General features: G+C 34.2%; 2 protein-coding genes across 6 annotated transcripts in view; both read left to right on the forward strand.

The window, feature by feature from the left end:
* The window catches only part of LOC110033367, a 47,820-nt gene extending 36,336 nt beyond the window's left edge, over positions 1–11,484 (forward strand). For 2 of the 5 annotated variants that reach the window (XM_020737321.1, XM_020737317.1), the window contains 3 exons: positions 10,385–10,459; positions 10,750–10,835; positions 10,944–11,484. In XM_020737321.1, the coding sequence (XP_020592980.1) occupies positions 10,385–10,459; positions 10,750–10,835; positions 10,944–11,160 (378 nt within the window). In that variant the 3' untranslated portion in view covers positions 11,161–11,484. Of the gene's footprint in view, positions 1–10,376; positions 10,460–10,749; positions 10,836–10,943 lie in introns of all 5 variants that reach the window. The other 3 variants (XM_020737318.1, XM_020737320.1, XM_020737319.1) reach the window with 2 other exon arrangements.
* Positions 11,485–11,625: 141 nt separating this feature from the next.
* On the forward strand, positions 11,626–13,152 carry LOC110033368 (CASP-like protein 1C1). Its single transcript, XM_020737323.1, has 3 exons — positions 11,626–12,418; positions 12,523–12,625; positions 12,717–13,152. Exons 1-3 carry the CDS (start codon positions 12,264–12,266, stop codon positions 12,939–12,941), a joined length of 483 nt encoding a protein of 160 aa, XP_020592982.1. The 5' UTR covers positions 11,626–12,263; the 3' UTR covers positions 12,942–13,152.
* The last annotated feature ends 14,581 nt before the right edge of the window (positions 13,153–27,733 follow it).

Genomic DNA, 27,733 nt, shown 5'->3' on the forward strand with positions numbered 1-27,733 from the left:
CAGACCACTCCCCAGAGTTTTTCTTTGCAGGAGGCCCTCCTCCGGAGTTTTTTCCTTGCAAAGCATGCCCTACAACTTTTCTTATAGGTTGTCTACTTCCCCGCAAACTTTTCTGCTCCTTTATCTTAGGAGTCTTTCATCTACCTATAAACACTACAAAAAATTATAGTCAAACACAACCGCAGTCAACTATTCCGGAGTTTTTTCCTTGCAGAGCATGCCCTACAGCTTTTCTTATAGGTTGTCTACTTCCCTGCAAACTTTTCTGCAGCTTTACCTTAGGAGTCTTTCATCTACCTATAAACACTGCAAAAAATTATAGTCAAACACAACCGCAGTCAACTAAAATATCCCTAAATAAATGCACTTGAGGTTGATTACTATGTACGAGATGAAGACTTAAAACTCTACCACACAACGAATCTTCCTCACCCTTTATTTGATATTTTCAAATCCAAGTTGAACATGTATGTCGACTGCGTTTCAACTGGAGGGGGAGTGTGAGAAGTTATATTAGAAAATAATTTATTCTTGTTAAAAGTTATAAGGATTAAATGTATTGTCTTGGACTTGATTTATTTTATTTTCTATTTTAGACATATTTTCTTTGATTGAATTTATTTCCTTATTTTATGTCGTTTCCTTTATCTCCAAATAATTAATTGAAGATATAGGTTTTATATTTTTTCTTTCATGTTTCATTTTTTTGTCTTTCTTATTCTAAAATTCATGTAAGAATATTTATACCGTTTTTTCATATTAATAAAATCATTTCGCTGAATTCTAGAATAGGAATGGCAATAAAAATGAAATAACATGAAATGAAATAAGACCTCATGTAAGAATATTTATACCATTTTTTCATATTAATAAAATCATTTTGCTGAATTCTAGAATAGGAATGGTAATAAAAATGAAATAACATGAAATGAAATAAGACCTATACAACACCACCACCAACAACAAAGCCTTAATCCCTCTACGTGGGGTTTTTTATACAATAACCCCAAGTCTTCCTAGGTCTACCTCTGTTTTTCTTAACATAAGTCGAATCTAAAACATTTACTCTACTAATCAGATCACCAGATAGTCTAAAACATCTAAGACGATTCTCTCTAATTTTGTCCGTCATTAGAGCTACACCAACCCTACCATAGATATATTCATTTCGCATCGTGCCTCTAAGTGTAAAGCCACTCATCCACCTAATCTTTCTCATCTTGGCAACACTTAACTTAATATTATGCTTCTCTTTTAAATGCCAACATTTATTGCCAACATTCAGACATTCAAAGCCATAGAGCATTGCAGGTCTCTCCACCGTCTTATAAAATTTTCCTTTCAGTATAAGTGGCACTTTGCTACCACACAAAAGGCCTGAAGCATTCCTCCATTTCAACCAACCAACTTGAATTCTACTATTAACATTCCCATCTATATCACCATCGCTTTGAACAACAAACCCGAGAAATCTAAATTGTTCACACCTTTTAATAATTTGATCACCCAAAGTTACATTACTATCACTAGAGTTACTACTACTAAAATTACGTTTCATGTATTCAGTTTTAGTTCTACTCAAATAAAAACCTCTAAACTCCAATGTTGACCTCCATAATTCAAGTTTTTCCTGGGCTTTTTCTCTCGTCTTATCCACGAGAATGACATCACCAGCAAATTGCATACACCGAGATACATCCTCCTATAAATGTTTAGTAAGACCATCTATAACTGAAGCAAAGGATATATAAGACCTATATCTCCAATTAATTTATTCATAATAATTATTTGGAGTTAAATAAAATGATATAAAATAGGAAAGCCTAAAATAGAAAAGGAAACAAACACAATCCAGAAAAATAAATCTAAAATAGGAAATGAAATAAATCCAGTCCAAGGAACTAAATCTAATCTTCATAATATTTAACAAGAACTTCTAACACTTCCCCCCTCAAGCTGAAACATGGTTGGCAGCTATGTTCAATTTGGATTTGAAAATATCAAATAATGGGCGAGGAAGATTATTTAGTTAGGTACATGGTATTCAACCTCAATAGCATTTATAGATATTTTTAGTTGACTGCGGTTGTCTTTGACTGTAGTTTTTGCAGTGCCTGTGGGTAGGCGAAAGACTCTTACAGGTAATGCTGCAGGGAAGTAGACAACCTATAGAAAAAGCTGGAGGACTTGGCATGAAAGAAAAAACTCCGGAGGGCCTACTGCAAGAAAAAGGCTCTGAAGGAGGGCCTACAACAGGAAAAAAGCTCTGAATGAGGATCTACAGCAAGAAAAAGCTCCGAATGAAGATACACATTACAACTTATCGAAAGTGATACAGTTGTTGTGCATAAATACTTGAAGATATTTCAAGATCTGTGTCCACCTCTGTTCAAAAAAATAGAAAACCTGATTGAAGCGGAGAACTGACTAATGAGGATAGAGAAGATACTATATAGTATGACTTGTTCATATGAAAGAAGAGTACCGTTGACGACGTTTGTGCTGGATGGAGAAGCCGAAAGGTAGTGGCGTGGGCAGCGTCCAGATAAATTAGGGGACATATCTAATACGATGATAAGTTGGGAGGAGTTTATAGAACTTTTTAGAGAATGGTTCGTACCTCTACCCGCTTGACGGCAGATACAAGGATAAGTTCATCAAGTTGAGGCAAGGAGATAAGAAAGTTATGCAGTATGAAGCAGAGTTCACTGCACTATCGAGGTATGCGCCACAAATGATCGCCACCGCAGAAGAACAGTGCTACAGATTTCTTTCGGGATTAAAAGATTCGATCAGACAGTCGTTGGTACTCTTAAGAATCGATGAATATTCAATATTAGTAGAGTGAGCTAGAAGAGTTGAGATCGATTATCAGCTTACTAAGAAACGTAAAGAGATGCACAAGAGGAAGGCTGCAAAAGAACACGAAGCTCACTCAGAAGGATCCAATGAGAAGGTTCAAGAATAATTCAGGTGGAGTTAGCAGACTTAGAGTACTGGAGCAACTTGTGCCAAATGCGAAAGACAACATAAAAGTGAATGCTTGATGAGATCTAACACTTGCTATAGATGTCGTCAATCTGGTCATATAATAAGATATTGTCCATCTCTTGACCAGAAGAGCTCTGAAGATCATAAATCTAATGGAGCTCTTTCACAGAAGACTGCAGGTGGACATAAAAAAATAGAGTCAATAGCCTCAGTTCCTACCTATAGTCAACCAAGACAACCGGTTCGATCTCGGGTATATTCTCTCACTCATAGTGAGCATGAAAAACCTATTGCTATTGATAGTGGTGAGGTCTGATTAGTTTGTTGTTTTTCTTATCATGTTTTGGTGTTCTGTATCTATGTATAGTTGGGCCTTGCATCTAGCCTTTATCTTTATAGTGATTAATTTTCCATGCAGGATCCTAATTTTATGGATAATTAATGTTGACTTGATGAGATTTGACTTGAGGTCTTTGTATAAATTTCGAGGAAAAAATTTTTGTAAGTGGGGAAGATTGTAACAGTTTTATTTCAATTACAAGGGAGGGATAATGGAAAAGAATAATCGGAGAAGTAGAAATGAAGGGTCGGGCAGCCAAACTGAGGTAGAGGAAATGAGAGGTCGGGTAATGAATGAAAGGCAGGAGAAGAAGCGTTAAGATCGGAAAGCTCGCCTATATAATTTTCGTATGGGGGAAACGAGACTTACCTGATAGTTGACGAGGGAAGCGGAAGACTTTCGTGATCTCGGGGCTGCGGTGAGTGTGGGTAGAGCGAAGAGAGTAGCTCTCAACATCGGTGTCGAGCATCAAAAGAAGAAACCTGAAGAGGGGAGGAGGATGCTGTAGGAGAAGTGGGCAACGACAGGGGTGGCATCTCTGTTGCACGGTAGAAGAAGAGGCGACGGGTGCGTGCAATCTCATGCACAAAGAAGACGTCGTCGATTAGATAAGTTTTTGCGGGAGATCCGAGCCAGAGCTCTCGTGGCGCGTCTTAAGGTTCGACCGAGGGAAGAAGGTAAAGTCTTTTTATTGGATTTTTTAATATATATATATATATATATATAAAGCAAAACCGTAGGTAATTTTATTGCTCAAAAGTAAAGTTACATGTTTTTAGGAGATTGAATCCCACTACAAATCAAAAAAATACACTACTCACTCATAGAGTTCCAACCTCCAAGTGTACAAACTCACCCAAAAAAATTCTCCAAAATAGATACAAGTATACCCCAAAAAGACTCCAAAACAAAGGAAATAGCTAAACCCAAGCAAAGAAGAAGGCAAAGAAAAACAACAATAAACAGACATCCCATCACAATAAACAGACATCCCATCTTACTTAGGAAAATGGTCTAAGGTAGGGCATATTGAGATTGTCCCTCAATAGGAGTAGTTAAGATCAGAATCAACCTTGGTCTTCAGGATTATAGCCTTAGTCTATGTAGCAGCTTTGGCAAGGAAATCTACTGGCCTATTAGTTTCTCTCGATGTGTAGCTCCATGTGATGATAATATTTGCTGAAAGTTGCTTAATCCTGCATAAATTAACACTTATAAACCAAGGAGTTTATTTATCATTAGCTAATATGTCCAAGAGAATAAATGAATCCATTTCAATTTGCAAGAATCTCCAATTCATTTTAGCCGCAACATATAAGGCCAACTAAACAACATATAACTTTACGGATAAAGCACAAACAACCATACAAGGTGAAGAAAAAAAAGCATAATAGTTTACCAGAATGAGACCTGTAGACTCCACCTGCACCCGACACAATCAGCCTTCCAACTACCATCATTATTTACTTTAATCCAGGGGAAAGATGGTTGTTTCCATCATACAAGAGAGACCTTACAAAACTTTTTGCCTGGTATATCATTACACACATATTCCTCCCAGCTCGAAAAGAAAGTTGGCTTAAATTTATGATAAATAAATAGCTTATGTATATAAGATAGAATATTTGAAATCACCCTATCTTGCTTAATGCAACAATTCTCATGCTTGTGGGAATTTCCAGCTAACCAAATGAACCAAATGCAGATGAAAGGAATGATGTTAAGTATATGCTGTTTATGAATAGGATGAAACCAATCTTCCCTGCACTGTGACAGATCCACCCAACCCAATGGAGGGGTTTTGATAGTAGTCCGATCACCTAAAACTGTCCAGATTTTGATAGAGTAGTCACATCCAAATAACACATGGTTTACACTTTCCTCCTCCGACTTGCAAAGCAAACATTGCGAGAGGATTCTCAATCCCTTCAATGTAAGGATGTCATCCATTGGAACCAAAACAATTAAAACTCTCCAATAGAAAAAAATACGTAGAAGGGGCAAACATTTATTCCAAATCACATCACCTCAGTCCACCTTGTCCGAAGCATGAAGTTTTGAATAAATAGTTTTAGTAATAGAGCAATTGATAGTATCAGTCAATAGAATTTATCCTTCGATTTTTGAGCTTTGGAGATCAAATAACATGTCAAATGTTTATATTGATTTATAAAGAATCTTAACTGATATGCATGTTGCTCTTTATTTTCTTGTATTTTTGTAGTTTAGAAGTAAATATTTATTGACACTTTCAGCTCACAGTTCTTTTAACTGACTTTTCAACTTTAATTAAATTATTAAAAGATGAACTATAAATGAGAAAAAAATTATAGAAGACGCGGACAACTTTCAACATGGTAATTTTAATTGCACCGTTTTAATTTAAATTTATAGTCACTCTTTCATCTGTTAAAATGTAAACGAATATAAACAAATTAATTCGCACCTTTCAACCGTTTGTACCCACCTTGGTTAATTCCATGCCCCGGGCTGGGTCGTGACAAGGAAGACATGCTGTAGGGAAAAACTCCGGAGGAGTGTCTGCTATATATTATTAAATATGAGATCCATTCCAGATTATTTCTAAGCATGATTTTCGTTATTATATTTCCTTCATTGATGACTACTCTCGTTTTATTTGGTTATACCCAATGAAACTAAAATCAAAATCCATGTCTAAGTTCTTACACAATGCCAATTCAACACCAAAATTAAAATTTTATGTACTGATGGGGAAGGAGAATGAGAATGCATAAAATTTCAAAATTTTCATACCACTAACGGAATTATGAATTAACGCAGCTGCCCCTGCAGTCCTGAATAAAATAGAGTTGTTGAAAGGAAATACAGGAATCTCTTAGAATTTACCGAGTCCTATTTTTGGAAACTTGCCTTTCTCCTCCTCTCTGGGTGGACACTATACCTACAGATAACTACTTAATGAACAGGCTGTTGTCTCCCACAATCAACAACCAATCACCATACCAGTTGCTCTATCACAAAATACCAAACTATTCCTTACTGAAAACTTTTGGTTGTTATGCTTTCCCTGGCTGCCACTTCAATCCATCTACAAAATAGTTCCCAAATCTACCCATTTTGCATGTTTTGGCTACTCCAATTGACATAAGGGATACAAATGCCTTGACATCACCACTAACCACATCATCATTTCCAGACATGTTATCTTTCATGAGCATGTCCAATCAGAATCTATCTCACATTCGACCACTCACACTAGTTTCTGCTTCTCTCTCCTCCACTGGAAAGTTAACCCCTTACCAAGTCAACCCAGTTCTTGCAGTTTCTTCTCCACCACACACCTCACAAACATTACATATGGCTCCCAATCCCACTCCACCGAGCTCAGTTTCACTAGCTCCAGGCATCCCATGGTTTTCAGGACACAGACCGGATCCCTTGAACCTCGAACCACTCTATATGTACACCACAATGAGCAAACTTATTCATCCATTTGCTACTCTTTAGCCATCAATGATGTAAATTGGATAAATGCTGTCAGAGGAGCTTAATGCACCTCTAGCACAGGGAATGTGGATATTAGTTCCCCCACATCCTTCACGAAATGTATTGGACAGAAAATGGATGTTCAAGAATAAGTTCATTTCCGATGGCACCATCGCAAGGTACAAAACACGATTTGCTGCCCAAGGTTACAAGCAGGAATATTACATGAATTATCATGAAAAATTCAGTCTAGTGGGCAAAATGTCCATTCAATACACATCACCATTGGTCCATCACTCAACTAGATGTATTGATTGCCTTTCTTCACGGCGTTCCTCCTGAAATAGTCCTTATGGCCCAACCACCCAGATTCAAAGACCCTCAATATCCAGATCATGTCTGCCTACAATAGAAAGTGATCTATGAGCTCATAATAACACTGCCAATTGTTCAACACCTTTTATGACTACCTACACCACTTCTAGGGCTGTTAAAAAAGCTCGTTGTTCTTGAGCAACTCGTGTTCGGCTCGATAAGTAGCTTGTGTTCAATTCGTTCGTTAAATAAGCGAGTTTAATACGAATAATTTTTTTTAGCTTGATTTATAAATAAGCTGATCATGAACAACTCTTTATTCGATCGTGTTCAGGTGATTCGTTCGTTAAATAAGCGAGTTTAATACAAATAATTTTTTTTAGCTTGATTTATAAATAAGCAGATCATGAACAACTCTTTATTCGATCGTGTTCAGGTCGTTTTGGCTCGAAATAAATAAATAATTTAAAACAATATAATTATAAAATTTTAGCCAATGGATCTCTTCAACATTCAACAACCCTAAATTTTACTCCTATTAAAAAAAACTAACATATATGAATAAAATCCTAAACCCGCACATTCCACGCATTTGCGACCACGAGCTGCCCCTTTTTTCTTTCGTTCAGGTTTTTTGTTGTGAGGGAGGCGACGGGGGCGACCAAGCAAGGGCGACGGTGATTCTGTGAAACTTTTCTTTCCATCCCAAGGTGAGAGATTATGTTATCACTTTGTTTAGGTAAAGAGCGGCTCTGAAGTTTACTATCACATTGAGAAGTGAGAAGGTTCTTTGTGAACTTGGTTTCTTCTTTTTTTTCTTTCTAACAAATGTTTTGTGGATTTCAAGTTTCCAACCAACCAAGGATTCTTCAAAATGTGATATTGTTATCCCCATTTCCTTCCCAAATCTGGATCTATGCATCGCTGCGGTCTTTTTTTTTCCTTTTGTTTTTGAATCTTTTTGACTATTGCCACTAAAATCTGTTAATTTTTTTGGGAATTTTTCATATGCAGCACACAATTCTTATGGATTTATCTAGATCCGTTCTTAGATTATTGAGCTAAATTTTGAGTGTTGCTGTTACATTTCTAGATCTGTCTGGTTTTTATAGCTTTGTTGTGGATTTGGTTTGGGGTTATCAAATAATGAATTTTTTTATTACTTGAATAATTATTTTTATTATTTCATCAAATAAATAATTAAAAATAAGATTTTTATAATTTATAAAAGCTCCTTTCGAGTCGGACACGAGCCTAAAACGAACAAATCAAATTTAATTCAAACCAAATACGAACATACTGTTCACAAATAATTGAATAATTTCGAACACGAGCCTATTTCGAACCGCTTTTAAATCAACCGAGCTGAACACGAACACGGCCTGGGCTCACTGTTCGGATCGTTTACAAAATAATTTCGAACACGAATCAACCGAGCTGAACATGAACACGGCCTGGGCTCACTGTTCGGATCGTTTACAACACTAATCACCTCGGTTTAAAGACTATCATGGCCGGCTCGTTTCTTCTTACATATTGCAATCATGATCATCACATATATCTACTGATCTACGTTGATGATATTCTCATCACGGGAAACAACTCCACTAGCATCTTTCAGATTCTCAATCAGCTCCGCCACAAATTTCAGATGTGCAACCTGGTTTCTCTTTTATATTCTCTTTCTTATTTTCTGGACATTCAAGCCACTCCACGAACTTAGTTTTCATCTAAATCAAACAACCTATGCCCTGAAAATAGTTCACAGGGCTGGCTTGAATTCCTGCAAGCCTCTATTCAATCTGTAACCCACAAGACAGTCTCAAACTGCACAACTTGACCAACCATACTCCCAGCCTGAACAATGTCACCATATTTTTTATTCTCTCTAGTATTTAATCTCACCAGACCTGATATCTCCCTAGCTGTTAATAAAGACTGCCAATACACGCATAATACTCTTAATTCTCACCTTCAGCTGCTCATACGCCTCATAAGATATATCAAAGATGCTCTTCACTATGGATTACCCATCAATGTTGGATCTCTCACTCACCAAGCATACTCTGACTCTGATGAGGCAGGGTATTCCGCCGATCGCAAATTGAATACTGTACTTTTCTGGGTTCCACCCTCATATCCTTGACTATCAAGAAGCAGCCAATGATCGCTCAACCTTATATCGAGGTCAATTATAGAGCCCTTGCCACAGCTGCCAATGAGCATCTCAGTTTCTGCACCCACAAAGCTGCACCATGACAATATATCTGCTCTTGCTTTGGCAAACAATCTTGTTTTTCACTCTCGCTCTAAGCACATAGAAATAGACCATCATTTCATTGGAGATGCCAACAGATCCAAGAGCATTCATGCTCAACAAGTTACATTTCAACATCAAATAACTGACATATCTACCGAAGGCCTATCCACCACCAAGTTCCAAACAATAAGGGGTCGTTTGGTTGCTAAAAATGACATGTAATGCAAAAGATTTCCAGAATACTATGATTACAATGTATTTGAAATACTTTCAAGCTGTTTGGTTCACTGAAAAATAAATGTAGCACTTTGTATTTATTTGTTTGGTTTGAAGTAGATTGAAAATAATGTATTTACTTGGGCAAAGGGCGACAAGTGGCGGTGGGCAGCAGATTGTGGCTGCGGGCGGTGTCGGCGGGCGGGCGGGCGGCGGCGGCTTGCCTATAACTTTTTACATGAATGGTGTAATCCAAATTCGGCCAAATCAACCGAATTGTAAATTCAGCCAAAATGAACTACGGTGTGAACTTTAAATTCATTGAAAATTTACATTGTATTTGTAAATTTTCATACCAAACATAAAATTTTTTAAAATCCTTGTTAAAATGGACAGTACACCACTAATTAACTTAACCAGACAGCCCCTAAGGGAGAAGCTATTACTGCCTACAAAGTGAACACCTGGAGGGGCTATCATAACTCTATATTGCAATATATCATATCCTCGATGCGCACCTCACCCACATAATCTGTACCTGCGTAACAAACTATACTTTTGTGACAAATTCTGTCACCATCTGAACTCTATCTAAACATAGCAAGCAGAACAAGCAAACTGAGCTGAAAGATTTCAAGTCATTCGGTTTCATTCTACTACACTATTATTCTTTGTTCTTCTGATTGTCTATAATGAACAGGCCAACTCTTCAGCATTTCATAAATCTTTCCTTTTTTTTTGCAATGATAAACATCTTTTGAAATTAACCTATTAATTAATCTTTAGAAATACAGCATCAAAAGCAACTAAATTTTGTCTTAATCGATGGCACGTGGAGCAATTCTGCTGCAATGTATAGACGTTTGAAGGTACCACTCAACTTGAATTTCATGAAATTTCTGTACCATTTCCCTTTTGGCCACAAAAAGTTTGAAGTTATCTTGCTGGTTACTAAATGGCTATGGTTTATGATTATTCTATATTTCTTCAACAAATTAAATTTAAATGAAAATTGACTGCAACATGGTGTATTGGCTAATCACCAACTAGCTGCTGCTGTCCTCCCAAAACTAATTTCAGTTCATGAAATTCGTTTCTGTATACAATGTGGAACATATCACCCAAACATAAGGCCCAAATAAAAATAGTTTCCTTTCAGGAGAGATGGGCGGCTACATGGGGGGAGAAAGAGCCACCTTGTATTTCTCTTTCAAGCACTGGCGCATCAGTGATGCATAAACTTCGGTTTGGCATTATAATCTTTTTACCATCTTTCTTTCCCCTTTAAATTCATTTTGCAATTTGGTTTTCAGCGTCTAATGCATGTTTTGCTTTGCCTGTTTTATGATAAAGACCGCAGCCGGCATGGGATAGAACCTGCACAGCAGCTGCTGCTGCTGGCCTTCTCTTAGAGCTTCACCATCATCCGGAGCTGCACTCACATGGGCTTGATAAACTGGCGGAAGAGGTGGAGAATGCATTGGGTGCCTTACTTGAGGCCCTCACTGCTCGACGCTTGCGTATGGGTCGGTCCATCACTCGGAGGGAAAGACATAATAACTGCATCTAAAAGAACAGTAAACATTTTTTATCCTTGCACTTGGAAGATGAACTGAAGCTGATAGTTGGTGCTTTCTATAACTACTGGGCAGATGAGATTGGAACAACAGCCTTCTCGTTTTTTTGGGTCCATTTTTTATTAACAATCAGATTTGAAGGGAAAACTCTATTTTGCTATATTATTTTAAACAAAATAGTCATTTTTTATTATAAAACTGTAGTTATATTTTGCTAAAATCTGGGGGACTAATATTGTGAATACCTCATCTGCTATCACATTGTGATCTGTGCTTATGCAGTTCTGTGCTGCCAGTTATTGTTTAGATATATCTCAGCTATATCCCTAAATAGACCTTTTCCATGAGATGTACTCCCCAGGTGCTGATGAGATCATAAGAGGAACTATTGAATTGGCTGTTACATAAAATGCTACTGTAGAAGAACTGGGTTGTTGAAAGAGAAGCTATGTAAATTGCCTTTAACGATATTTTAGATGATTTTGTTAGGAGAACTTGAAGTGTTTGATGTTGATAAATATAGGGATGGCATGATCAATTGCTGTATTTTGCTGAAGGCGATGTATTTGTGTTGGCAAATTAAACGGAAATTTGGATACACTGAAAGTGCAGCCGTACTAAATGGCACTGGAAATGATTTTAATCATCCATCTTATTCCTACCTATTAAAAATTTATGCCTCGCCTCAACCACCTCTGCACGCCCTTTGTCTTCTTCCCCCTACTTCCAGAAATAAAATAAAAAAAAAAGAAAAAGAAAAAAATCTCCCAGAAGTTATATTGAATTGATTCTTTAATTACATCATCCTGAAGAAAATTCTCTACAGAAGTCATCAATCTAACCTTGTCACATAGTTGCCTAAATATTCACACCTATGATAGCTACACGCCTGAATACCCTTGCACCTTTCAAGGATGCTGGGTATTGGTTGCCAATTGGACCCCACCACCCGCTTATGTTCCATCCTAACCTCTCATCTCCCTCCTTTAGTTAAACACCCTTATCTACCCCCTCCAATTTTCTCTTTTTAATTGCTCCTCCAAGTTCTTCTCCTAAACTCTTAACTTCTCAATTCACCGCCAACATCACTCCAACAATGGCCAAGGCTTTCAGGCCCTGCACTCACTTGCTCAGATTTCTAGCTATGGCAGCCACCATCGCCGCCACATCAATCATGGCCACTTGCCATGAGACCACCACCTTTTTCGGCGTCACCATTAAGGCCGAGTTTTATCAATCCCCCTCTTTCACGTAGTCAATTTATTTATTTATTTTTGTCTCTCTCACACTTCCGTTCTTTCTTTATTCTCTCTCACACAAAGCGAGCATTTACTAAAGTTAAACCTTGATTACAGGTTCTTCGTTGTAGCCAATGCCATTGCCGGTGCCTATAGTCTGCTTGCTCTCTTTGTGCCTCCTGGAGGTCTCATTTCAAGATGGGTTGTTGTGTTGGATGTTGTAAGACCAACTGCTTGGCTTCTATTGCTTTTTTATTATGAGATAAATTTGTATTTATTGGCTTTTGAATTGGATGTGTGATTTCATTTAGATTACTGCAATGCTACTGACGGCTGCAATGGCGGCAGCTGCAGCAATTTCGCACGTGGGGAAGAAGGGAAACGAGCATGCTGGATGGCTTCCTATCTGTGATGAGGTCCCAAAGTACTGCAACCAGGTCATGGGAGCCCTCATAAGTGGCGCCATTGGACTTCTTCTCTACACTATAATTGTTATTCACACCATAACTAATGCGGTCAATCCTCTTTTTCCCTGAACAAGTGGAGCTCAAATAGACTTCACCCTTACAAGCTTGTTTTGTTTTTCAAATATTATTACATTCATGTCACAAGTTTGTATTCTAACTGCTTATTTAATTATGGATACAACTTATTTTTCAAAGATGCTTTTTCTTGCATGTTTCGCAATTTGGCATGTTGCAGAAGGTTTTTTTTACCTTATGGCGATGTTAATCACCTGTGATGTAAGGCTGTATTTTTCTTAAATTTTGAAAGTGATGAGTATGCAGCTCAAAGTCGTTATCTTGTGAGAACAATTTTTTTTTTTCTTTTCATATCAGTGGCCTGTGGATTCATTCTATGTGGGCCTGTTATCTATCTATAGATATATATATTTTTTATTTTTAAAGAAAATCGATATTTAGCAGAGGCCCAAATGTGAATTTCTGATGCGTTTTTTGGCCTGATTTCTGATGTGTTTTTTGGCCTCATGATGAGAGCCCGCGTCATGTGCCAATTTCTGATGCGTTTTTTGGCCTCATGATAAGAGCTCGCGTCATGTGCCTAAAATTTCAGAGCCCTCATGCCACTGTGGGATCGAACTCTTAACCTGAGGGGATTTACAGTGACCCCGCCACCAACAGGTCAAGGCTTGCTTGCGGCACACACACACTCTCTCTCTCTCTAAAGCAAGGAAAAAAAAAATAAAAAAATAAAAAAATAAATGTAATGGAATGCAATGCAAATTTACTGTATTGTATTTTTGTTTAATGTTTAATCTAAAATAAATGCAATATTTTCTATATTTTTGTTTGATTTGAAGAAAAACAAATTCAATGCAAATATTGTGTGCCACAAAGGGGTTATTTGGTTTGCTGTAATGGAATGCAATGCAAATTTACTGTATTGTATTTTTGTTTAATGTTTAATCTAAAATAAATGCAATATTTTCTATATTTTTGTTTGATTTGAAGAAAAACAAATTCAATGCAAATATTGTGTGCCACAAAGGGGTTATTTGGTTTGCTGTAATGGAATGCAATGCAAATTTACTGTATTGTATTTTTGTTTAATGTTTAATCTAAAATAAATGCAATATTTTCTATATTTTTGTTTGATTTGAAGAAAAACAAATTCAATGCAAATATTGTGTGCCACAAAGGGGTTATTTGGTTTGCTGTAATGGAATGCAATGCAAATTTACTGTATTGTATTTTTGTTTAATGTTTAATCTAAAATAAATGCAATATTTTCTATATTTTTGTTTGATTTGAAGAAAAACAAATTCAATGTAAATATTGTGTGCCACAAAGGGGTTATTTGGTTTGCTGTAATGGAATGCAAAGCAACTTTAATGTATTGTATTTCTGTTTAATGTTTAATGTAAAATAAATGCAATATTCTATGTATTTTTGTTTGATTTGAAGAAAAATAAATTCAATGTAAATATAGTGTCAGTGGTGATGATTTGCCGGTGGTGGTCGACAGATGACAAAGTTGTGTGGTGGCTGTGGTTGGTGCGGATAGTTCAAGGATGGTCACAATTGGTGTAATTTCTCATTGATTATTTTTTTAAAATGTATCCGTCAATATCTTGTTTACACACACACACACACACACACACACACACACACACACACACACACACACACACACACACACACACACACACACACACACACACACACACACACACACACACACATACACACACACATATGGTGAGTTTCAATTTGTAAAGTTGGGCTATGTGCTCTCAATAACATACCTATAATATATGTTGTAATGCTGCTACTCAAAGTCTGTTCTCTTAAATTATAAGAAAATTTGGGGTTTCCTTGGCTGATGGCCCCTCATGACATACAAATTGAAACTCGTCTCTCGACTTTGTTCATTCAACCGGTTAGATTTATACCACCTTTTTCTTTCTTAAACATAATACCTTATCTGTTAATGTCCATAAGATAATACAACATATGATATATGAATAAAAGTCTTCCTCCTATTCCTGTAACATATGTTGTGTGATCTCAAAATCATTAAGACAAGCAAATAGGACTAGACAAACGAAAGTGATACAGGCTTAAGCACTGTTTAAGCACAGAAGTGAATCTAACTTTAGAAATTGTAAGGGGCTTAATAGCTAGAAGGAACTTTGTGGTAACTTTATGAACTATTTAAGAATTTATTCTTTCACACTTTTCTTGTTTTCTAAAAGAATAATATATGGTTAAGTTATATATGCTTGAGTAGCATAAACTCTTAAATGATCATTACGATTTGAAAAGATTAAGAAAATCAATTTTTGAGCTCTAAATTTAAGTTGAAACTAAGAGATTATACCAGATATTCATGAGTAGATGAAGGACAATTTTTGCCGACTTGCAATGGGATATAATTCATACAATTAATTGCTTACAAAAAACTTCTATTAGAAGCAATAAGATTTTAAAAAGTAGGACGCTTTTACATAAAATTTTTACCTCATTAATCAACTAAAAATTTTCATATTTAACACATCCCAATAAATATTTAATGATGTTAGGTAAAACCTTACAAAACTTTTTTTAAAAATCTATCCAATGAATTTTGCTCCTTGAATAATGAAATATATTATACTATCATGTTCAATTTTAGATATGGAGAATGATAGAAAGATGAAAATAGAGCACTATAGTAAGAAAATAATAAAGAAAGAGATTAAAAACAAGTCGATAAAGATGTGTATGTGTCTATATTGAGAACTTTGCTGATTTGTAATTTGGAAAGTGTCTTGTCATTCACCCTACATATTAGGTCACAAGCACATGTACATCATATATTCATGTCCTTGAACTCAGGACTTCTTAGTTGAAAGACTAAGCATTCAACAGTAAGCTAAGATAACTTGCATACTCTTTGCTTTCAACAGACGGTAATTTATTTGTGCCACATAAGAATAACAATTACCATCCATCTAAGAAACTCCAAATTTTAGATTAACACATTTAGAACATTATTACAATGACTAAGTCAATTGGTTAATTACATAGATTTTGATACCATTTCTATCTTCAATTTCTTTTAAAAGAGTTTAATAAGAAACTTTTTAATATACAAGCTACAATATGGTAAACTTATCATAGTTGATGTAGTAATTGTATAATTTTTAATTGTTTTATAAACACTTATATACCTGAATTAAAATGTTCATTTATTTTGTAGAACTAATCTAACCACATAAAAGCTAAAAATGGTAAACTTATCATAGTTGATGTAATAATTGTATAATTTTTAATTGTTTTATAAACACATATATACCTGAATTAAAATGTTCATTTTTTTTGTAGAACTAATCTAACCACATAAAAGCTAAAATAAAGACATTTTGTCTAAATATTAGAATGTACTATAATAATTTTTACAATCATCTGATAGTTATGTCATTTGAAGCTCAAAGAGTATAAAATAAAAATCAATATAAAGAAAGTCTTCACATGGATTGAGTTATTGCTCATGCACAAAACCAAGTACCACTATAATTACTCTACTAAGAATAAGCATGTGTGATTCACACATAAACAAGAGTTACGATTAGTACACTAATTTCATTTACTAAAATTTAGAGTACATATAAATTAGAATATCTTAAACATTATAGTTCGCCCAACTAACAAATATACCCATTGGATCCTAATCTTTCATTCGTTCACACTTTAAGGGAAGAGCTTGGGAAGAATAAAAGAATTGTTGAAAAAAGAAATAGTTGTGTTTACTCAAAAAAAAATAAAATGTTATTTTTTAATCTAAATATTCAACATTTTTTACATATATTTTCACCCTTACATTAATAAAATCTTTTTCTATAAAATATAGACAAAAGATCATTACATATAGAGCTTTAGGGATCTCTAGCATAATCTCTTTTTTCTTCCAACATTGACCAAACTAATATTATCTCTAATAGGTTATCTTCTAACGAAGCAAAATTTCTCCTACTATTCTCTACGCATTCATCTGATCACATCCTTATTAGCTTGTTTACTCTTATCATAATTTGCCTCTTGTCCAATAGGGCGTTTCAGCGAGTTGTATTTTTTCTAGTAGGATTGATATGATATTATAGAATGATTTTGGGCTGGATTGTTGAACAAACTCCACAAACTTGATTGAGAACATTCATTTAATGATCTTTACTCGATACGCTACACTTGGCAGCTCATTGATATTGACTTAGTAAATTGGGATGATGAAACTAGAATTTTATCTTAGTGCAACATAATCTTAGTATGAATGTAGTCTGAACATACATATTTATTTTCCCAATTCTTTTACCTCTTAGAAAATAAGACTGCAAAATAAATAGGATAATAATAAAAATAGTTGTTCATCAATAAGTCAGATATGCTATTTATTTAAAGATATTTTTGATTTGTGAATCACTTTCTTAACGATTAGAACCTTCATTTCTAATAAATATGATGATAAAGGGTCAACTGATCCAGACTTTCATTTGCTACATTTGTTTTTATCTATACATTTAATTTTCACTCTTCATTCTTTCTATGAATATGGATGGAGAACATTATAAATAAATACATTGGCATGCCCACTTCAAAACGTTAAGAGTGTTTATTTGGCAAGCAAATGCAAGAATGAAGTTCAAAAAGAAAGAAGGTGGTGAGTAATCAAAGGAACATTCGACTCTTACCGAAGATCAAGTTTCTCTAGGGCTCTGGTTATCAACGTGAATTCATCAAATGTAATTTTTCTTCAAGGTTGGACTTTGTTGAATCAAGATCCCATTGCAAAGTTATTAGAGTCTTTGCTTACACTAATTGATGAAAGTAGGTTAAGAGGCTTACCTATAATCTCACAACTTAAGTTCTCTTGCATATAATATGGCACATAAAATATCTATTAACAAAATATGGAAGCTAAGAATGCATTATAACATTTCTTGTTTCTTTTTTATTTGTAGTGATTATTTCATATGATGTACTCATGGGTAATTGTTCTTCATAGAGAGCATGGGAAAATAGAAATTGAATGTGACCACATTGAATTCCTCTGAGAAAAAAATTCAACCAAGGAAGATGCTGATTAGCAATCCCATTTTAGGGTTTAGCCTTTGGCTAAAGAAAAGAGCATGACAAATGCTACAGATGGGTAATTGAAGGATTATACTTTAGTAACCCTCATACTATCATAGTAGAGCCTCAAGGATCCACCTTTGAGCATATCAAATGCTCCCACCTTACTGATTGATTGAACTCATCTAATAATTATTCTAGTTGAAGTGTGAAGTTTCCACGTTGAAGAAAATCCTAGGTGATCTAATAAAAGATTTGGTCAAACTACATGACAAGTGCCTGACACGCGAGAGCTAGGCTGAATCCACTTGCTTGTTTAAATATTTAGCTAGTGGGGAATTCATCTTGAAGGGACATTACTTAGTTTATTTGATTTCTAGCAAAGATTATGATGGATTAATTTGTGGAGTTTTTCTTTTTAGTATTGTAGCATGTTGCGTGTGTTGTATAACTTGCTTATGCCAAGTTATTGTTAAGAAAAAAATATCTCTTGAATACTATAATGTTTTTGTATGAGTATCAATTTACATAAAATATTGATAATTTTATTAAATACCTTTATTGAGCTTGAAATATTTTTTTTACCTTTACACCCTTGTAATACTTATTATATCATCTTATAAAAGGGATGTTTTTAATAATTTACTAAGTATATAAATCATTTATGAGTGATCTTTTATTTTCTTTTACGACATATTCTCAAGATGACTTCCTTTGTTTTTCCTACAAAGAAAAATTGGATGCTAAACTACCTAAAAAATCTAAGATGATCGGTAAGGATGTACTTACCTAAAAAGTCTAAGATGATAACTAGAATGTAGTCTATATGCAATGCATGTGTGTGTTTGACTCATCCATTCTCTTATGACCAGTGAGGAAAGAAGAAAAACCAAACGCTACGATAAGGAGTTATTATTTTATCATGGTTAGTTTAGACTAGGGTTGCAACTTCCTTTCTACCAGGATCTGATTAATATAATCAACTTCTATTGTATCATACCAACTCACATCGTGTTAATTTCATTTGTTAGTTCGTTATAATGATCCTTTTCATGAGGAAGATGAAGGTGTTATGATCAATCAATCTCTTCTTATGGCTCTTCACAGTCAAAGCTTTATTTTTAGGGAAATATTAATTTTATGTTACCAAAAAAAGTACATAAAACAATTAGAATTTTCCATCTAAACTTAAAATATAACTCACACAAAATAAAATCTGGTGGGACACTTCACCAAGTAGGAAACAGAAAAATATAATGAATTCTCATAAGATAATTCCAAAAGACTGAAATAAGAAAATTATCCCAGGATGAAGATAAGATAGTACAAATAAAATTTTTGTAAAAAATACTATTGCAAATATAATCCAAATAACCCTTAGTGAGTATTTTAAATTGACTGAATGAGCTCTAAATTGAAGATAAAATTAATGGTGCCTATGGTTTTTATTGAAGGAATAAGAAGTATGAAAAGAGGCAAAACTTGCATAGCCAAGATAATAACTACTAGAAATAAAGAGATTAAAACCCATTCCTCGGAAACAAACAAGATATCAAAAGTTATTGAGCGATTCCAAACAAAAAATTAGGATAAATATATAGAAACAACATAACTACTATATTAAGGATACTAAGACAAAGAATATACTAGCATGTAGTATAAGTATGAAACAATAGCCAAGAAATGAAACAATTATGAAAAATAAAATGATGGAAATACATGAAACAAAAAAAAGTGAATAGAAAAAAACCTCACTAAAGCTAGAAGTCTAAGTCAAGCCAAAGAATGTTGAAGTCTTTGTGATTCATGAAATAAATCAAATCTAAGAAAGCATTGTTAGGGTTTGTTTGGGGTGGCTGCAGGTTATTAAAAGCTGTTGGGTAGTAGCTATGGCAAGAAGCTGCTGCACAGTAGTTGCTTTAAATAAGCTGGTTGTTTGTTTATTTTTTGTAGTTTTGAAACTGTTGTGTTGCAGCTGTTTCTGGACAAATGATCATCCTAACTCTGTAATGTAATGTTGTTTACAATAGAATTATTCATAGTAGCACATTTCATTCTTGAAAGTAAATATCAAGTTTGAACATTATAAAATAAAAATAGGCCCTTCACTAAATAGTGAATAGTACGACTGTCAAAATTAAAAAAGGAGTATTAAAATAAAAATTAAAGATATGATAATTTAAATTTTTTTTTTAAATTTAGCTGGTGTGTGTCATGAGATAAATCGTCCTCTAGAGAAACTCTCCATGCCTGATCACTCTCGGTAGTGGAATCGTCCAACCCATCTGTCTACTTGAATAAGTCATAGTTTTATGTTCTTCTCCTTGGACACCTGTAAAATTATCTTCAGTGATATTTCTTTTCTGCCACGAGTTACATTGTCTCTTGTTGAACATTTCTTTTCTGCCACGAGTTACATTGTCTCTTTCAAGGACACCTCGTAAGGAGGATTGTCTCTTGTTGAACATTTCTTTTCTGCCACGAGTTATATTGCTAGTTCTCTCAAAATCAGGAATGTGATATTTGATATCTAGAAAGAGTTTAAGATACCCTCTTAGTACTGGTTATCCAACGTTGACCAAATACTATTTCTCTATAGTAAAAAAATAAATATTTCATAATATAATACTATTTATTTTGTTAATATTCGAGCTGACCTATAAGTGGCTTCGAGAAGTTATACTTATGAGTTATCATCATAAATTTGAAAATATGACGGCCATGTGCACCGTCTTTCCATATAGCCATCACAAATGTGAATCACATATTGAAATCACATACAATCATCACATTCTATGTTGGTGATCCACATTATCCAATATATGCAATCTTTTTACAGTTAAAAACACGTGCATCCACATGTGTACCATTAATCACTCCAATACAATCCTAAAATACTTACCAATTATTTTACAGACATTATGTTCAATGAAATTTAAGGGAATACAAACTCATGAAACCACCTTAAAATATGACATATAATAGTGGTTATGTGAAATATGACGGGTGGTTGGTTTAATTCCCATCTCCACCTCTTAGACATAGAGGTCACAAAATATTAGTTTCATATCATTATCTTAGGTAGCAGACAAACCAATTTCTTTTGACTTGCCTATAGCAACAACTAATATGCAAATAAATAAAGAACATGAAATCATGGGAGATAAATAACAAAATTAAAGAACATAAACATGTTAAGCACCATCACCGTATCATAGCCACCACCATTATATTTATCAAAACATCAACAACACCACACCACACCACAACCTCCACACCACACCGACTCCACCAAACCACAGACCACCACCTCCACACCACCAACCAACAATAACAATAGCACACCACATTACTAGATCACCTCCACATCACTTACCTGCACAACACACCACCACCTCCACCCAACCTAAAACCAACATCAATAGCACACCACCATCATATCACCAACCAGCAGCAACACCACACCACAACCTCCAAACCACACCACCTCCTCTAAACCACAGACCACCACCTACTACCAACTTGAATAACACACCACATCACTCCAGCAACTCCACATCAACTTCTTCCAAATTACCACACCACTCCACCAACTCCACAACACCTTCCTCCACATCACTACATAGCCTCCTCCAAACCAAACAACACCTCATAATTTTTTACACACCTTCACACCACCTTCTCCAACCATCAACATTAATCTTAGCACACCTGGTGGGGAAATTTTTGTTTGCAACTCCATAGTGCCTTTTAGAAGACACTCTGTCTAGATGATCGGGAACAACATTCAGAAGAATAATATGTCCTCCAAGGGGAAGAGAATATTACTTTTGAAATGGGTCTAACCACCTGGAAGAAGAAAGCCTTCTTTCGGTCTATAGAACAAAGGGTTTCCCTTACCTTATGGGTGTAAGATAAGGTTTATTTAAATTATGGGGCCTTGCTTCCTATAAGGGAAAACCCTTGTAGTTAATTACTTCATTAAGGTCATGAACCATAATGAAAACTCTCGATTATTATAATAAGTCAAATTATGAAATGATTAAAAGGAATTGAGCTCACAGGGTGAGAAAACTTGATTATTTGGTAAAGTAGGTTTGATATCTGGGAGGTGGCATTGAAAGCATTAGAAATGCCCTATGAACAAATTAGATAGGGTTTACAAGGTGAATAAGTGATATTTAATATGATATATATGAATTAATCAAAATCACTATATTGTTGAGTGAGGTATGAAATATTTCTTGGTGGAAAGTCAAACATAAACAATATAAAGAAGCCTAACAAGTGAACTAATCTAGACATTAGGAATGATTTACCCAATCAAGATGACCATAACTTTTTGTCATCCTGAAAGTTTGATATCATCAACTATAAACAGCCTCATAACCAAGAATCCCTCTAAAATGACGTAGCTCAAGTGATTCGTAGTCTTAAGGAGGTTTGAAATACCTTTGCCAGCAACCATAAGTTACTTCCCTCTATGGTATTCCCTTCAGTTTCAAGGGGTAGGTTTAGTGTTTTGTATGTCCTAGCCCTTAATTATAGCTGGTTACCTAAACTGTCATAGGTTTCTACACTCAAACTAACCTAAGTTAAGTGTATGACTCTGAATATTGGTGGGTATGTTTACTAACCTAGGGTTCATGTCAAATCTCCCTAAGGTTGACTCTCGTTCTTTATCTTAGTGTATTTTAACTTAATTTGAAGTTAAATATTTAATTAATCATTTGTTTCAATCCCTAGATGTTGTCAGTCATGTTGGATAATCAAGGTTTTCTAAGTTTTAAAGTTTGCTAGTTTTATATTTTTTTTAGAAGAAAACCACCTTAAAGGGTATTCTATCTTTTTTTTAATTTTATTTTTATTATTTTCCTTTTTTGTTTTTTTTGTTTTTAAACATGAATAAAGTAATAAAACATGCAATAGAACATGAAAGATATTGACAACGACTTTATATATGCTTAAAAATATAAGTATTTAATACTGCTGCTAAAAGATTTAATTCCTCAGCAACTACACCTAAAACTTAATAATAGTTATAGATTCGATAAAAATATATGTATAAAATATTTAATAATTGTAAAGTCACACTTATCAATGCAAGTATACGTATCACTCAAGTAAAACAAGGCTCTAATGGAGTCCTAGATATCAATCCCACAGGGAGTAATATTAGAACTACGATCTAAGATTTTAGAAAAGTAATACTTAATCACAATAATGGAATTCAAATTGCTTATCTGTCACTAATAGGCAATTGAAATAAATATGTAATTTCAATAACTCTTAAATAACTAATTATAGTAATGAAGGTTTTAATGTGATATTCAATATATAAGAAATCATCTTTCTCCTTATCAAGAAATTATAGTGAATGAATAAAGTGAATCAATTCTAGTTGTATTGTGCCAAATAGGAGCATACCTCATCTTTACCCTTTGGTTCAGACATAAAGAACATTGACTAATCCTACGCTTGTTTATTGAATCTGCGGCTAGGCTGGGAGAATACCGACTCTCACTTCGGAGCTCCCATATTCCCCTCGCCTGAGGGCTAACATCTCTGCTTTAGTACTCAAACAATAGGACCGAATTAAGGATTTTAGCCTGTCACCCAAAAATCTCCAATTCTACGCCCATCAAAGTATATTTCCTTATTTATTTGCATTTCAACTCCCATGAACTTAACCATCAATGGAATCTGATGCGGTTCTACTTTGTTGAGAATTACACAGCCCTCTCGGGTCTTAATGCAATTACAACTAATTTTAACACTACAACAGATCTTTATTGTAATGTAAATAAAGTGCAAGTAAAAACCATCACATTTATAATTAAATCATCTTCTAACATGCATCACAAAATCCTAAACATGAATTCTACTCATTACAAAAGAAAAGTAAAATGAAAACAACGGCATAATCTTCTCATATCATTATTTCCAAACAAGAAAAGAGAGTAAGAGAAGCCAATCACAAAGCCCAAAGAAAACACTTCAAAGCGGCAAGGAGGAAGAAATCTCTCACTTTCCCTCCACTCTTACAATCTCTCAAAAAATTCCTCACAATTTTGCACTCTAGTAAATTCTCTATACACTAATGGAACCTCTCTAACCTCCAGGACCTCTAGAGTCTCTTCAATTTTCCTTCAAATTTTTCTTTTAAAGTTGTGGATGAGTTTCCCCAAAAGTTACCTAAGCACCCCTCCAAAATTCATCCTTATCCAATGCATTGTTGGACATAACCGCTGAGCTCACCGTTGGCGGCCTCTAGAGCATCGTCGGCGGGCCTTCTAAATGAATTAAATCAAGAGTCTCAGGGAAAAGCTATCGTCGCGCAAGTCTGCCGTCGGCCTTCTATCCTTCTAAATGTTGGGCCTTCTATCCTATTGTTTGGCATTAGTTTTGAGGAGAAATTTATTTGAGTGTTTCATCCTGCCAATTTTATTAGTTTAGGACTTACATTTGTGTGAAACAATCACATAAATAGCCTGAAAGATGTGAGGGTTTAGGTCGTGACGGACGACAACCTCAGAATCCTAAGATGAGTTAGGGCCTATATTATACATCAGAGTTGTACAAAGGCCTAAAGATGAGGTGAGGATTTATGTTGCATAAGCAGATAACCTTAAAATCCTATGGCTTGGTTGTTTAATTCTAAGGAAGGAAATTTGTTTAGTAGGGGAAGACATGTTTTGCTATCGAAGATGGTCGTGCTACCCACAATGCTAGCTCCAAGCTCCCTGTCTTGGCGAGTTTAAGTTTTCTAATGTGTTCGTCAAATAACATGAAGATTTACTAAAGATTTTTGTACCAACCTGATACGAAAAAATGGAAGAAATACATTACCACATGATGTTCATAAATGCTCATAAATATTTAAAAAATTACACTACCATATCAGATTAGTTTACATTTTTCAAATTGACATTACCGGTTACACTAACCAGAAAAAGAGTTCAAGCAGATGGTTGAACAAGAATTTTGTGGCAGTGAATTTTGTATTGGTTGATTTTAATTTTGGTTTTGGGTTTTTGTTTTGTGGCTATCCTAGCCTTTTTTTTTTTTATGTAGATACTTATATTTTTAAGCATATATAAAGTCGCGGTCAACAAGTTTATGTTAACATCAGAAGTACAGTATGAAAGTACAAAAAAGACGATGCTATAATTGTAAAAGCGTACCTGGCGAGTCTTCTTGTTCCACCACTTAAAACTCAAAATGCATGTCAGGGCATTTTGTATGAAGCAGGAAAGTAAAGTTTTGGGCACCTACCTAACCCTAGGTCATATCTTGGTGGGTCCTTATTAGTTTGATTAAAGATGATTCTTATTAAGCAAAACATATTAAGTTTAGTAGATCTCTGAGGTATTCAATAGGTCAAAAGAAAGAAGAAGGTCCATGCTTCCCTCTCACCACCTACAGAGATGTTGAACTTGAGGCCTCGAGCTCATTTAAAATTATTACATTGCTTAATAATTCATCCAGTAAATATCTTCAATGCTCAATGAACATTGATGTTTCAAATATCCCTAAGAATAGGGTAATTATCATTTATTACTCAATTTAAAAATTATGTGAATGAAGACCCTTAAAGGGGCAAGTTAGTGTTATTAAGACATTTAGTCAATTTTAATTCTAGCTTGGGCCTGTAGTGTTTCAAAGCTGTTCAACATTTTGTTTACATTCACTTTCTAATCCTCATTTAACCAAATTTGATTTTGCTTAAGTCACTACTAAGCCCTTAAGGTCCTAATGAATGTCTTAATCATTTTGAAGGAGATTTCTAAGTGATAATAATCATCAAGACTTTTGAATGTTATTTGAACATCCAAAATGGGGTATTGAATTAATGAGTTATTAACACCCAAAACTATACCCCTAAGTCTAGGATCATTCAATTTGGTAGACTTCCAAATTTTAATCGTCTAAGAAATTTCAAATTTATCCTTTAATTGGAAAAAGTGAGATTGGTTTCTACCAATTAATCCCTTATTTTTAAATCATCCAAATATTTTGATTAAGATCAAAGGTTGCCCATTTCCCTTTCTTGAATCAAGCCTAAATGTTAATGCCTAAATGTTAATTAAAAATGTTAATTAAGGCTAAATTTCTAAAATTACACTTTTGCCCCTAATGCTCTATCACATTATAATTCATTAAATTTAATTCAAATAGCTTTGGAATTTTCATCCCACCTTACTCATGGGACAATTTAGACATCAGATGAGAAAATGTGATTTTTCAAATTTTAATTTAATTTATATATTTATTTATATGCAAGAATAAGATTTTTCAAAGAAAATTCCACAGCTTGACCAAGATAAAGCCTAATCCATTGAAATATTTACTGGAGGTAGAGCTAGCCCAGAGAAACACTTGGACCAAATTTCATGATTTTTTGAGTTTTATTTAATTATTAGAATTATTTTAAATTCTGGAGTGTTAATTAATTATAAAATATTTTAAATGTGGAAAATTGAGTTTTGCATTTTTTTAAAATCTCTTTGAGGTCAAGGAACCCTGAAAAAAAAAAGTTTTACATTTTTTTTTATTTTTCTTGATTTATTAGAATCTTTTAAGTGAAAGATTAAGAGAAACTCATTTTTAGCCTTTAAAAATTATTTTAAACTTTAAAATTCAATATCTTCACTTAGAAAATTAGGAAAAAATATTCCAATTGAATTGTTTCTAAGTGCTTAGGAAACAATTTAGAACATTTTCATGAATTTTATCAATTTTGTGATTTTTATTAATTTTTTAATTATTTAAATATTTAAAACACTCTTAAAAAATGATGTTTTTATTTTATTTATAATTTTATTTTTATAAAATCCCTCTGATCACAGAGAACTCTCAAAACCAATTTTTATAATTTTTTGAGTTATATTTTAATGTTTCTAATTAAACGTGCGTTTCTATTTAAACGTGCGGCGCCACCTCATACTAGGCAGCTCCGAACGGCGACGCGACGCACTACCATTCACTGCGCTTTCTACCCTGACATGTGATCCCAAAACTGCTTATATGCAATAGTATAACAATAATTCTGATTATATTTTTCACATATATTTCCTTATTTCGAAACAGAACTAAAAACTTAATCTTGAAGAAAAAATAAGAATTTAACTTTTAATTTATATATATTTGGATACTACGCAAGTATATGTATCGTTATCAAGTAATATTTGACTTTTTAATTAAGACCTAAATATCAAACCCATAGGGAAGGTATGCAGTATGCACTTTTTTGGAAAACTTCTGTTTTTAAAAAGATAATTCTTTAAACTAAAGACGATTTCACAGTAAAGAAAGTTTAAATATTTTTGATAATTTTAACATTTTGATAAAAATAGTACAAACATAAAAAAGATAACTTGAGTTTTTGTAGAAGAAAAACACTAAATATTAAAATATTTTTCTCCATATCATAAATTAGTAATAAGTATATGAATTCTGTTGTGGATGTATGCATAGTATGTTGTGTGTTGTGCCATGTAGGAGCAATAATATTCTTTACCCTTACTAGAGATGCTATAAAGAACATTGACTAATTTAAAGTTTGAATAGTTCTGAAAACCGGCTAGACAGGGAATATAATAGCTCTCACTCTAGAGTTCCCTTGATTCCCTCCACCTGGGGACTAACATCTCGTATCAGAACCTAAAATAATAAACCAAGTTGGGGGCTTTAACCTGTCACTTTAAAGTTCTCTAACTCTACACCCTTCAATGATTATTTCCCTATTTATTTGCACT

The sequence above is a fragment of the Phalaenopsis equestris genome, unplaced genomic scaffold, assembly GCF_001263595.1.
Source record: "Phalaenopsis equestris unplaced genomic scaffold, ASM126359v1 Scaffold001151, whole genome shotgun sequence".
In the NCBI taxonomy this organism is placed as follows: Eukaryota; Viridiplantae; Streptophyta; class Magnoliopsida; order Asparagales; family Orchidaceae; genus Phalaenopsis; species Phalaenopsis equestris.

Excerpts from the sequence above, each read along its gene's own strand:
- LOC110033368 (XM_020737323.1), top strand. The coding sequence starts at position 12,264 with ATGGCCAAGGCTTTCAGGCCCTGCACTCACTTGCTCAGATTTCTAGCT. Across the intron at positions 12,419-12,522 it reads TATCAATCCCCCTCTTTCAC|GTTCTTCGTTGTAGCCAATG; the intron begins GTAGTCAATTTA and ends CCTTGATTACAG. Across the intron at positions 12,626-12,716 it reads GGGTTGTTGTGTTGGATGTT|ATTACTGCAATGCTACTGAC; the intron begins GTAAGACCAACT and ends GATTTCATTTAG.